General features: G+C 43.6%; 1 protein-coding gene across 3 annotated transcripts in view; it reads left to right on the top strand.

The window, feature by feature from the left end:
* Garnl3 (GTPase activating Rap/RanGAP domain like 3) overlaps nucleotides 1-13,052 on the top strand; it is a 139,910-nt gene that overhangs the window by 72,449 nt on the left and 54,409 nt on the right. For all 3 annotated transcript variants that reach the window (XM_055600845.1, XM_055600844.1, XM_055600846.1), the window contains exons 5-9: nucleotides 1,924-2,023; nucleotides 3,942-4,060; nucleotides 6,894-6,958; nucleotides 8,059-8,122; nucleotides 12,270-12,296. In XM_055600845.1, coding sequence (XP_055456820.1) covers nucleotides 1,924-2,023; nucleotides 3,942-4,060; nucleotides 6,894-6,958; nucleotides 8,059-8,122; nucleotides 12,270-12,296 — 375 coding nt within the window. The remainder of the gene's footprint in view (nucleotides 1-1,923; nucleotides 2,024-3,941; nucleotides 4,061-6,893; nucleotides 6,959-8,058; nucleotides 8,123-12,269; nucleotides 12,297-13,052) is intronic.

Genomic DNA, 13,052 nt, shown 5'->3' on the forward strand with positions numbered 1-13,052 from the left:
TGAATCCCAGGACCTACTAACAAGACAGGTGCCCTTTGTATGACAGGAGGTCACTGGGACTTGCTGACTTGCAGCCTAGATGAGAAAATGGAATCTTTAGGTTCAGGGAGAGATCCTGCCTCAAAGGAATAGTTAGAGGACGCTAGGAGAGAATGCCTTAAGATCCCTCCTCCCTGGCTCACACATGCACACCCACATATACATGCACACCCACCCACAGACACACATAAATATTAGAGTTTCTGTTGTTTTGTTTCGTTTTGAGACTGGGTCTCTCTACAAAGCCCTGGCTGTCCTGTAACTCACTATGTAGATGAGGCTGGTCCTGAACTCACATAGATCTTCCTGCCTCTGCCTCCCAAATGCTGGGTTAAAGGTGTGTGCCACCATGCCTGGCTTATCAGTTTTTATATGAAGATAATGATCAGTTTACCCACTATACCAAGGAACATGAATACAAACACATTAAAATTACATCTGTGTTCTTGAACTGTTAAGAAGAAATGCCGAGGGTGTAGGGATTCCAGCGCTCTCAGCCACTGCTGCTGGAACTGAGATGTTGTACCAGTCTCTAGAGGCTGGACTGGCAGATCCCTGGAAAAAGCAACTCTTGACAAAACAACTCAAGTCCTAAGAATTTATTCTGAAGGAGCAATTAGTCAAGTAATTATGCACATATGGAATTTGATGCAAAACACATTGTTTACTAGAATCCAGTATTATTAAGCACTTATATAGATCCACATAATAAATTAATATAGGACTGTTAAGTGTAACATCACTGAAGTGTGTGTGTATATATAAACATATTTAGTGGGAAGGAAATTCTACAAACAACATGATTTGGTATGATTCCATGTTGTTAAGAAAAAAAAAATACCAGCCAGGCATTGGTGATGCATGTCTTTAATCTAGCCTGGTCTACAGAGCAAGTTCCAGGACAGCCTGGGCTACACAGAGAAACCCTGTCTTGAAATACAACAACAAAAACAAAAAGAAGAAAAGAAAGAAAAAAAATACGGGGGTTGGGAGCAGCTGTTAGGTGTTCTCTAAAACAACAAAGTGATGGAATGAATATCTATTAAAAAGGAGACAGATCTATTAGGTTGGCTTACATGATGTGTCTGACTGCTCCAGCGATGGCTGTCTTCATCCTGAAAAGGCTGAGAACCCAGTAGCTACCTGGTCCACAAGGATGGGTGCCTCAGCAGGCCCAGTCTGGTGCTGAAGGCCTTGAGGATTCCTGGAGACCCACTGGTCTTCAGGATTCTGGTATCAGCAAAGAATAACAGCAGTGGTGGTGGCAGCGACAGGTTAGTTAATCCAATGGCAAGATATATATTTAAAAAAAAAAAAAAGCCTTTTCCCTCAGGCCTGTACCAGAAGGTGACACCCCTTGTAGGGTGGGTCCTCCCACTGCGGATAACCTAGTCAAGAAAACTCTTATAGATGTGCCCAGCGGTTTACCTCTTAGTTGATTCCAGATCTAGTCAGGTTGACAGCCAGGATTAATCTTAATCGTCACTTATACAAAACATTAATGACTGTCTTTTGATAGAGTTAATCATTGTTTGTCCATATTTTCCATACCAACTAGGTAGTTATTAAGATGCATTTAAAAGTTCTATAAAGCAAAGGGACTTGAGTGAGATGCTAAGAAATGTCCTCTGATGATATATGCTGGTAATAGGGTAGTACCGACTGGTGCCCTAGGGGACAGTAATTCCCAGGTATCTGGATGCCATGGACCAGAGAAGAGAAGGACTTTATACTGCTGATACAAACATGTGGTTACAGCCTTCATGTGTGTGCTTTTAATGGTGACTTTTTTTCCTGGTTCTTTGGCTTCTGGTTTATCACTAGCTTCATGTTCACTTTCTAAGCACACTTTTTAATGACACAGCTCTGCTTTGCTCCATACAGAACGCAGCTGCTCTGCCAGGCACTTGGCGAAGAACAGACGTGCACTTAGAAAACCCAGAGTACCACACCCGGTGGTATTTCAAGTATTTTTTAGGGCAAGGTAATTTTGCCAAGTATTTCCATTTCTTCTTGGGGAAGAAATGATGCTCAAAACTGCAAACACCCTTTATGAGTAGAATGCAATAATTTAGGGATGACAGTGTCAGGGCACTTTCTGTTAAGGTCAGTAGTGAGCTTTGAAGGCTAAAGGCTACAACCTGGGGCTTTCTTGATTGTGGGTGGCTCTGCTTGTGAGGAGTGTTGTGGGGGTTGGGGTTTTGTTGCTGTTTTAATCCCTGGTAAACAGGGAATTAGGTCTCTGAATAAATCCTTTGAGAGATAAGAATTTTCAAGATGGAAAAAAGGCCTTAACTTCACAAGGTCAGTACCTTATCTGCATGAGCTTTAAGCCTTTAGTTTGAGACCATGAAGGAAAACTAATGATTCCCTGAGCAACCTCATGCAGCCATGAGACTGCAGCTTTGCCACATTCACTCACCAGTGACAAGTATGTAAGCACCACTAGCTGTCTGGCCTAGCAGTGGGGTGCAGTGCAAAGTGAGTCACGCTCCCTCACAGAGCCTATAGACCAGGTTTACAACGTGGTTCTGCTCTCATTACCGTAAGACTTGGACATGGCTTCATCTGTAAAGTGGGGCTGCTTGTAATTCTTCCATATGGGTCTAAACAGAGTTTCTAATGAGCTGTGCAAGAATGACCCCAAACTCGGTGTCTGACACATACCAAGAGCTCGGTTGCTCATAGGTTTTAGACTGTGCATTTAGAGAGAGCACATGGAAAGATGGAGAGCAGGTTTATTGCTAATGAGAGAGGGGGCTGGGAATGGAGGGAAAGTAACTGATGTGAAATTTGAGATGGCAGAGAAATACCATGGGACAGCCATTGTAGAACATGATGCCCAAGCCAGGAAATGAGAGAAATACCTTTTTAAAAACCGGTTACAGGGCTCAGAGGATAAGAGTGACTCTGCAACGTGATGACCTGAGTTCAAATCCCAAGCCCCATGTGAAAAATCTGGGCATGGTTGAGCATGCCTGCAATGCAGCACTGGAGAGACAAACATAGGTGGATCCTGGGAGCTCACTGGCCAAAATGGAGAATATCCATCCAGTTAAACCAGAGATCTGTCTCAAGGCAGTAAAGCTGAAAGCAATGAAGGAAGACACCCAGTATTTTCCCTTGGTTTCCTAAGTGCAGATAGGCATGCATACCCACACACCCATGGGTGTGCAACACACACATATACACACCAATGTGCTGCACACAAAAGAAAAGGAAAACCATTGCAGTGTTATTAAGAAGTTAGGGACTAGCCAGGCAGGGTTTACTTAGGTAGGTGGGGGAATAGCGAAGCATTTACAAAGAAAGAAATGTGCCAGTCATCTTCCTCATGGCTGTGAACGGAGTGCCACAGCAGTGGCTTTACAGCAGAAGGGTTGCTGTGGATTCAAATGCCGCCAGCATCCAAAGAGGTAACGCAAACCTACCTCAAACTGGCTTAAATGGAAAGGAATCAAAGTTTGAGACCAACATAGTGTACATAGCAAGTTACAGATCAGCCCAGGAAGGCCTGGTTGGTGGCATCAACAGTTCAGCGATGATAAAGGCCTAAGCCCTCTGGCCTTTTCTGCTTCCCAATCTTAGTGTGATGGCTTTACCGCCCCCTGCCCCTTTACAACCATACCATGGCAGCAGCAATTCCAGACCTCATGTGACATTATGATGTCCAGAGGAATAGGTGCACCTTTATTTAGAGTGGGAAATATTTCCAAAAGGCTCCTGGCAGATTTTTCATCCTGCCTCAGCCAGCGCTGAATCACAGTTCACTCGGAACTGCTTTGTGGCAAAGGCAAGTGGCTGCATGATCAGTGGTCAGGTCAGCCTTGGGCTAGCCTATGGGGCTGGCCCCTTCTGTTTGAGGGAAACAGCGGGGTTCTCACCGACTGTCTCTTCTCCAGTCCATCAGAATTACATTGGAAATGATGCAGAGAAGAGCCCCTTCTTCCTGTCTGTCACCCTTTCTGACCAGAACAATCAGCGTGTCCCTCAGTATCGTGCAATTTTGTGGAGGAAAACAGTGAGTACCCGATTTGCGCTTGTACTCTGGTGTCACCTGATCAGCACACGTGGCAGGAGGGCCTTGTAGTTCATCCCCATCTCTGGGCTCAGGGAACGCCTTGTCAAAGGTGACTCCTCTCATTGTACATAGCTCAGAATTCACTGTTCTGAGCTGCGGCCTCCAAGCACTGGTTAATAACAGGGTCTCTTAAGTCTTGGCCTCTGGCAAATAGCAGTGTGTTTTTAGAACATATTATTTAATTAATCTTAGGTATTACTTATGGGGTCGTTGTTTTTCAAGACAGGGTTTCCCTGTATAGCCCTGGCTGTCCTGGAACTCACTCTGTAGACCAGGCTGGCCTAGAACTCAGAGATCTGCCTGCTTCTGTCTCCCAAGTGCTGGGATTAAAGGCATGCGCCTCCAAAGCCTGGCTTACTTTTGTGGTTTTTTAATGGCAGTGGTATTTTTTTGTTTGGGGGGTGGAGGGTAGGGTATGGAGGGTTTCTGTGTTTTGAGACAGTCTTATATAACCCAGGTTATTCAAACTTACTTTGTAGACTAGGCTGGCATCAACTCACAGAGACCTGCCTGCCTCTGCCTCCTAAGTGCTGGGATCAAAGCATGTGCCATCACACCTGGCATGTTTGTTTTTACTTATTGCTTTGTTTGTTGAGATAGGATCTGACTTTTTATTCATAAACTTGCTATGTAGACTAGGTTGGCCTCAAACTTCACAGTCCTCCTGCCTCAGCCACCTGAATGCTGAGCTTATAGGAGTACACCATCACACCCAGCTAGCCCTATTTTTTTTTTAATTATGTTTCTTCTAACTTTATGTGTATGCGTGTTTTGTCTTCATATATATCTGTGAACCACACATGTACCCAGCATGGTCAGAAGGGGGCAGATCCTCTGGAACTGCAATTACGGATGATTATGAAGCATCATGTAGGTGCTGGAAACCAAACCTGGGTCTCTGGGGAAGAACAGTTACTGCTCCAAAGCAGAGCCATCTCTCCAGGCCCTGACCCTAGTGGTGAATGCTCTGTGTTAAAACATTCTGAACTGGCTCTCCCTTTGGTTGTATTGAAAGAACAGACGGTCATTATCTGGCTAAAGCCCCTGTGGTGTCCCTGTCTCTCCAACTTGCTCAGCCAGCACCAGCATGCGACTGCTCTGCTGGAATTTGTTTTAGGTCTCATTTTTACCTTATGTGCTTTCATTATGTATACTTGCTATGCTGATTCATATATGTTTTTCTACTAATATCTGTATTTGATGTTTTTCATAAAATTGTACCACTATTTTCTTCTTTTCATATTATTTTCTAGAAGCATTTTTATACAGATAATATAATGCCCTGGTAAAAAGCATATATATATACACACACACACATAAATATATATATATATATATATATGAATATATACATGTACATCCACACCCTATACACCTACATGCATATATAGCGATAAAGTAGTGACTTTAAACAATCTCATTTTCTACAAAAATGTCCTGACCTTTCTCTAGCTGTTGATGATGTCAATTTTATGATCTGCCAAAATTACAAAGAAGCCTTTAAATAGGTACTGTTTGATGATCTCATCTGCTCTCCATGCACAGTAAGTCCTGTGTGAGCGGCAGTGAGAGAAGACAGGACCAGCTCATCTGGTCTGGGTGGTCTGGACACAGGACTATTGGGCAGCTCGTGTTCCTGTTCATAGATAAGACCTTATCCAGCCCTTCCTAAGAGTTAGTCACAGTGGGGACTCTTTTTAAAATGAATAAATGGCTTTAAATAAGCCAGCACAGATAATGTCCACATTATTAAAAGCTTGATGGAAGATTTGGGTGACTTCTGGTTAAAAGGACTTTAACCTGGTAATGTGGTACTTGAGTCTCATTGAAAAAAACAGAGACTTTTTAAAAAAATCTTAAAATCTTCGACCCATAACTGACTTTTATAGTTCAGAGACCAGACAAATCCCCTTTTGGTGGTTTTGGATGGTGTGGTTCTCGGGTTCTGTTAAGCTGAGATGATGATAGATGTGAAAACAGAAAAGGTCTCACTGTTGACTCACAGCTATGGAGGTTTCAGCCCATAGTTGGCTGCCTGTGCTCTGGGGCCTGTGGTCAGGCAACACTTCATAGCAGGATTAGTGAAGCTAGAAGAAGTTCATCTCATGGCAGCTGAGAACCAAGGAACCAGGGTTCTCCATCCCCATTTGAGAGCACATCAGGGGCTGGAGAGACAGCTCAGTGGTTGGTTAAGGGCACTTGCTGCTCTTGCAGAGGTCCCGAGTTCAATTCCCAGTAACCACATGGTGGCTCACAACCATCTATAATATGTTCTGATGCCCTCTTCTGACATGCAGATAGAGCACATAAAATAAAAATAAATATAATAAATAAAATAAATGTTTTTAGAACAAAAAAGACGCTCATTTGAGAGCACATCACGTCAGTGATCTGAGATTTCACACTAGATCTAGCTCTTACAGCTTCCAGCGTCTTGTAATGGTGCCACAGACTGTGAAACAGCCTTCGACATGTGGCTGGTGGGTGTTTTGTATCCAGACTGTAGCCAACGGCTCAGCTGTCCACCATGGTACAAAGAGCCAAGAGGCCTGATGTGTTAACGAGTTCTACTCAGAACCAGTGTATATCCAGGAGAGGGAGGGCTGCAATCAGCTGGCCCAGGATGTTTTTCCCTACATAGAATGTTTATTTCCACACATCCTTAAAGAAGAGTGAGAAAGGACAGGCATGGCTCCACCATAGTGAGCAGGTGAAGCTCTTCCAAGGTGAAGGGTGCCAGACTCATCACTGAGCGGTGCTTTGATTCTTCCAGGGTACGCAAAAAATCTGCCTTCCCTACAGTCCCACAAAAACGCTGTCTGTGAAGTCCATCTTAAGGTGAGTACTCACGGACAGAGGCCCACACAAGTTGGAGGCCTGTACTGATTGTGTGTTCCTGGGATCCTTGATTGACATGCCAGGCACTTTGTCAAGCTGGGCGTTCCCTCCTAGAGTCTTTAAGGCAGCCCCAGAGGGCAGGACTGTCATTGCCTCCATGTTACAGGTGATGAAATGGAGGTTCAGAGAAGGAAGGCCAGGGTTTCACAGCCAGTGTAGCCCACATCTGGTCATGACTCCTGAGCATCTCTCTATGCTGCATTCTTTGCCCGCTGCTATTTTTTTTTCTTGTGTTCACTTGGATACTTTAGGTTTAGAAAAAAAAATCAAGAAATAATTTTTCTTTTATTTTTATACTTTGAAATAGAAACCCAGATGTCAGCGGAGGCTCCCTGGGGGGATGTGCTTTATTCTTCACTGAACAGAGAGTGAAAGGATTGGTACATCTGGCTCCTGCCCTGGCTTCCCACCTCCCTCTCATCTCTCGCCAGGCCTAGGGAAAGCTGCCACCCAGATGGAGCCTGTCACTCTGGCCCCAGCTAAGATGAGACTTCCTAAAAACAGTAGCTTCTTTGTTAGACACTACTGAATGCTTTCCCAGCATTTTCTCGGTGACTCTAACTCAGCTGCATGAAGTCGACCTACAATTGTCTCCATTCACGTATGAGGAATCAGGGCCTCAGAGAACGGGAGGGATTCTGTAGAGCTGGTAAGCTCCAAGGTTTAAACCTGGCTCTCTATGGCTCTAGAGCTCAGAGGTAAAGTGTGTTACATACATATATGAAATTGTCAATAACGGTACAATAAATAAGTCAGTAACAACATGGGAGATTAGCGAGGATGCTTGAAACATGCCCCAATGACTGCCTCTCTCACTGCATGAGTGTCCTGAAGGGACAGTTACACGTGGCAGTTGGTAAAGCTGGTGGATTTTCTCATTCTTCCCTCACTTGCTCATCTGTTTCTCCAGTGTGTTGGCCCTTCAGAGAATCCATCATGATTTTTCCAGAAAATATTGTCTATCTTTTCAGAGAACTATGCCTTACTCCCTGTCTCTTCAGTTCCTTCCTCACTGGCTCATACTGTCTGCTCTGTTTCAGTGCCATGAACCTGGACAAGTTTGAGAAAGGTCCTAGAGAAATTTTTCATCCTGAGATACAAAAGGTAAAGGAAGCCCTGGGACTTTATAACTTAATACATGAACTCAGTCTCACCTTGCCAGGATGGCAGGGCAGGCTAGTCTACCCAGGGAGGAGGAAGTATGGCATTATAATCATGGTCAGGTTGTCAGGTTTAAAGGAAGGAAGGAAGGAAGGAAGGAAGGAAGGAAGGAAGGAAGGAAGGAAGGAAGGAAGGAAGGAAGGAAGGAAGGAAGGAAGGAAGGAGAAAGAAGGAAAGGAAGGATAAAGAATACACACACACACACACACGCACGCACACACACACATATATATATATATACTACAGCTGATTATATATATATATATATATAATCAGCTGTAGTCAATTTAGCTCTGGAAATTTAGAACTGTAGCCATCGTCACTAGATGCTAGTCAACAGAACAAAGCTGAGCTTCAGGGTTGTGCCAGTGCTAGATGGCAAGGAAGAAGCTGTAGAGGCAGCCTGGAGCTGTGCTCAGGAGGCAGAGGGATCTGTAAGCAGAGCGAGGTAAACAAGTTCATTTGTGGGGAAATCAAATAAACTTGGAGGACTGATCAGAGCATAAACATTGTTTCTGTGTACCTTCAAGGTAAGCTTTCAAACTGAGGTCATTCATTGCCTTTTCACGTAGCTTAGCCCAAATAGAGAGAGTTGAATATTCTCGTGCCTTTGCATTCATTTAATTTGTAAAATACTACTTGTGACTGGTAAAAGGAGAGAACCTCTGATTTCCATGTGCTCTAAAACAACTGTGTGCATCTTACACACATTCGTACCAAATGAGTAAAACAAAAATAAACAAACAATTAAATAATATTTGTACTCTGCTAGAATAAACTCAGACAAAATTTAGTGTTTGATTAATAATCAAATTTAAGCCATGCTGTGCTTAAAATGGCTATAGCCGCCTTAAAAACAAATTAGAATTATAAATCTATCAGTAGCAATGTGCCTTTAGTACTTCATAATATAACTTGGATTTTTAAATACAGGATCTCAGCACATGACCCAGAATACCATAGAACTCACTTTGTAATTCAGGCTGACCTCAAGCTCATGCTGTTCCTGTGTTAGCCTCTGGGGTGCTGAGGTGACAGACATGCACCCCACATTCAGCTGTGCGAACACTCTTAGTTCCTGTCTTCTGATCACCACTGCTGGCCCCACTCAGAAGACCCCACCCCACAGTCCTGGATCTGCTGCCTGTGGTGCCCTGTCTCTCAGCTGCCTTGCCAGCCCACCCCAGCTGCTTCTCTCCAGATGAGAGTCAGGCACACCCTGCCCACTGAGGTCACCATTCTGTTTCTGTTTTCCTATCAAAAAACGATTTCACATCTCCTATAATTGTGTTTTGGCCTTTTTCCTTAGCAAAGAACACTTGTGAGCCTTCCTGGGCCAGTCCCCAATAGTCACGCTCTCTGAGCTGCCACCAGCTTCTGCACATTAGCAACCCTGACAGTCCCAGGAGCACAGGGTGAACAGAGGCAGACCCCACCTCATCCTGAGCAGGAAGGTGGCTGGTCCATTAAAGTGCTGCCCCTCTGCCTCTGCCTGCCAGGATGCAGGGATGAATTTTTCTTGACCAGAATCCTTCCAGAAGCAAAGTGTGTGATTAAGTTGGCTTAAGTAAGTGGGAAAAGGAGTCGTCTGTATGTTAGCTTCCTGCCTTTCTCCATCACCTTTGATTCAAGACAGTTGTAGCTGACTTTCCTGATGGCCAGGGATTTTATAAAAACCAGAACTAAATCTAAATTTTATGGGTTTTTTTAAGTATATGTAAAATCATGCAATTTTTTTGTTTGGTTGGTTTTGTTTTTGTTTTTCAAGACAGGGTTTCTCTGTATAGCCCTGGCTGTCTTAGAACTCGTTCTGTTGACCAGGCTGCCCGAGAATGCAGAGATCTTCCTGCTTCTGCCTCAAACTTGCTATGATTAAAGATGTCTACCACCACTGCCTGGAAAATAATGCACTCTTAAATCTAACATTTTTTAATTTAATAATAGCAAGAAACTAATCAGAATCAAGAGTCCATAAAAGACAATACCAGAACCTGGCACAAGTTTGAAGGCTGATTTTAGATCCCCAGAGCCTACGTAAAGCAGTTGCTGGCATCCATAATCCCAGCTCTCCTGCAGCAAGATGAAAGGCAGAGGGAAACCTTCAGAGGCCTTCAGACCAGCTAGCCTGCCGCACACAGTGAAAAATAGTAATACACCCAGTCTCAGATAATGTGGAACACGAGAACCAACATCAGAGCTTATCTTCTGACATCCACATATGATCTGTGGCAGACACATGCATGTATACATACATACATACATACATACATACATACATTCATACATATACAAACATACAGGCAGACACAAAGAAAAAACACCAATAGTACTATATTAAGAAACACCATTACTAACATAAAATAGACCTTCAAAGCTGAAATTAAAAACTGGAAAAACGACAAAAAGAAACCTAATTGGTACTCACAAATTCAGACATGAGAGGTTTTTGTTTTGTTTTAAATTTTGAATACTGTCAAGTGGGACATTGGTAGACCACAATGCCTGTTAGGAGTATTATTAGCAGATATAATCCAAAACAAGGAATCTGCAAAGGAAATGTGACCTGGCAGCCTGTGGCATCCCTCCTGCCAACAGGGCTGAATGTTGAGACCCTGAGGACTTCTGGTACAAGGCTACTCCCACAGCCTAGCCACTGTCACAGGCCAGTGGCTGGAAGCAAAATGTCCCAGTTCTGAAACATGCTGGACTAAAGGCAATTGGGAAGTCCCCTCTTATCTTATTCACCAATAACTGTGCCCTTGCAGGTGTCAGAAGAACCAGGCCATGTGACCTTAACCCAGGCCCTGCTGACTCTCCAGTTCCTTACCTGTAATTCTGGAATGATTAGGCTACATGGCAGGGTGGTGGAGATCAAAGGAAATCATGGAAGAGAGTATTTTGCAATGAAGTGTGTAATGACATGCAAATATGAAGTGTGTCCCAAAGTATAAGACACGCAGCAGTCCCCCCCAGGATACAGATGGTTAAATTCTGAACAAAAGAGCCATTATGTTACAAAAAAAAAAAAAAGATTTTCTGTGCCCCACATACTTCTTTAAGAATTGTGAGCTCTTCATTTGACACTGAGGATGAGGGTCCCTTAGCCTCTTCCACCTCTATCCTCATCCTCTTCCCCTCTTCCCCTCTGTTTTCACTGGCAGCCATGGCTTTCCTGGATCCACCTTCCCTATCTGCATTCACCCAGTGACCCTTTCAGAGCCTTTGGCCTTCAAATCTACTTGCCAACTTCTTCAGAAATTCATTATGAAGTAACTGGGAAGGGAAGGTGACCTGAGGTTGTGTGAGAGGCATCCCCCAGCTTATCCTGTCATTCTCCAAAGTGAGCTGCACAGGGCAGGATAATAGTACCCTTGAACCATGGGTAAGGAATAGACCCAGATAGGTCAAATAATTTGTACACAAACATATTTGCAGGTAGCCCAGCAAGGACTCAAAGCCAGGACTCTTTAGGGTTACTGCTCCATGCTGATCTCAGGAGAGGGTCTCTTCAGGCAGCTGACATAGTGCTGGGCAAGTAATGGGATGTGGTGGACCTCCATCTTTTGGGTTTTTGTTTGTTGGTTGGTATTTTTTTGTTTGTTTGTTTTTTGAGGCAGTCTTTTTCTGTGTAGCCCTGGCTGGCCTGGAACTCACTCTGTAGACCAGGTTGGCCTGGAACTCACAGCAATCCCCCTACCTCTGTCTATGCCACCATGCCCAGCTGGACCACCATCTTGATCCTTGCTGTCAGCTTTTGACACCACTGTTTAGTTTTCTATGCCTCAACTTTATATCCATACTAAAGGGGTGTTTTCTTGAAGCAGTAAGTGTGCGTTGATTTAGGAGGGGGTAAGAAATAGTATCTATCGGAGATTTTTCTGAGAGATGTGTGGCCCAGCCAGAGTTTCGTTTTCTGTTGTTTATTTTTGTTTTTGTTTCCCTTGAAGAGAGAGCCCATAACCAACTTCTATTACTTCCAAAATGTCATAACATCAAATTGTGTGAGTATGTAAAGCTTGGCTATCACAGAAAACCAAATCCAATAACTACTGTAATGTATAAACATAACTTCTGAATTTTTGCTTGGCAGGACTTGCTGGTTCTGGAAGAGCAAGAGGTAAGTGGTTTTGAGCACATTTGTTCTCTGCCCCTTACAGCCAGTATCAGTCTCCTTCACTGTGAGCACAGCCTTCTCCCTGAACCAGACTTCTATGCATTTGCAGTGTGAACTTGTTCTCACAAAGAGCCTTCCCTTAAGGGGCTTTCCAAGGTCTCCTGCAGAATCCTCCATATAGCTATCTATAAATAGACAGATATCCTTATATATGCATACATATATGAATATAATGTAAAGAGCTGCTCAATTCTGTTCAAGTAGGATGCCTGTGCATTAGCTATACACTCTTACTATACTAGATGCCAAAGATATATGCATGCTTCATTTTAAGTGTGTGTGCATGTGTGTGTACGTATATGTGTGTTAGTGAGAGAGAGAGGAATATTCAGCATGTAATTGGTAGATAACTGAGTAAGGAAATGTTGATTTATGCATATTCCCCGTGGAGAAATGGAAATATCATTTGTCTAGTTGCTTGGGTCACACTTGATAAAATCCTAACTCCTCCATTTCCCTGATACCCCAAGCCTAATCAATCACCTCACCTAGTTGACATACCTTATTTAATAAAATGTCCTGAACTCAGATGTGTTCTAGTGTATCTGTCATGACCACTCTAGTGTGTTGACAGCACCTGCTTCATTTCTGGCCTACACTATACAGGCCAGATCCCTAGTTCTCACTTTGTCTCCTCACTAAGGGGGTGTTTGCTTGAAGAGGCAAATGTCCCTTGTTGATGACTTGAGAGGGGTGAGC

Source organism: Psammomys obesus, unplaced genomic scaffold (assembly GCF_907164565.1).
Source record: "Psammomys obesus unplaced genomic scaffold, mPsaObe1.curated_primary_1811, whole genome shotgun sequence".
Lineage (NCBI taxonomy): Eukaryota > Metazoa > Chordata > Mammalia > Rodentia > Muridae > Psammomys > Psammomys obesus.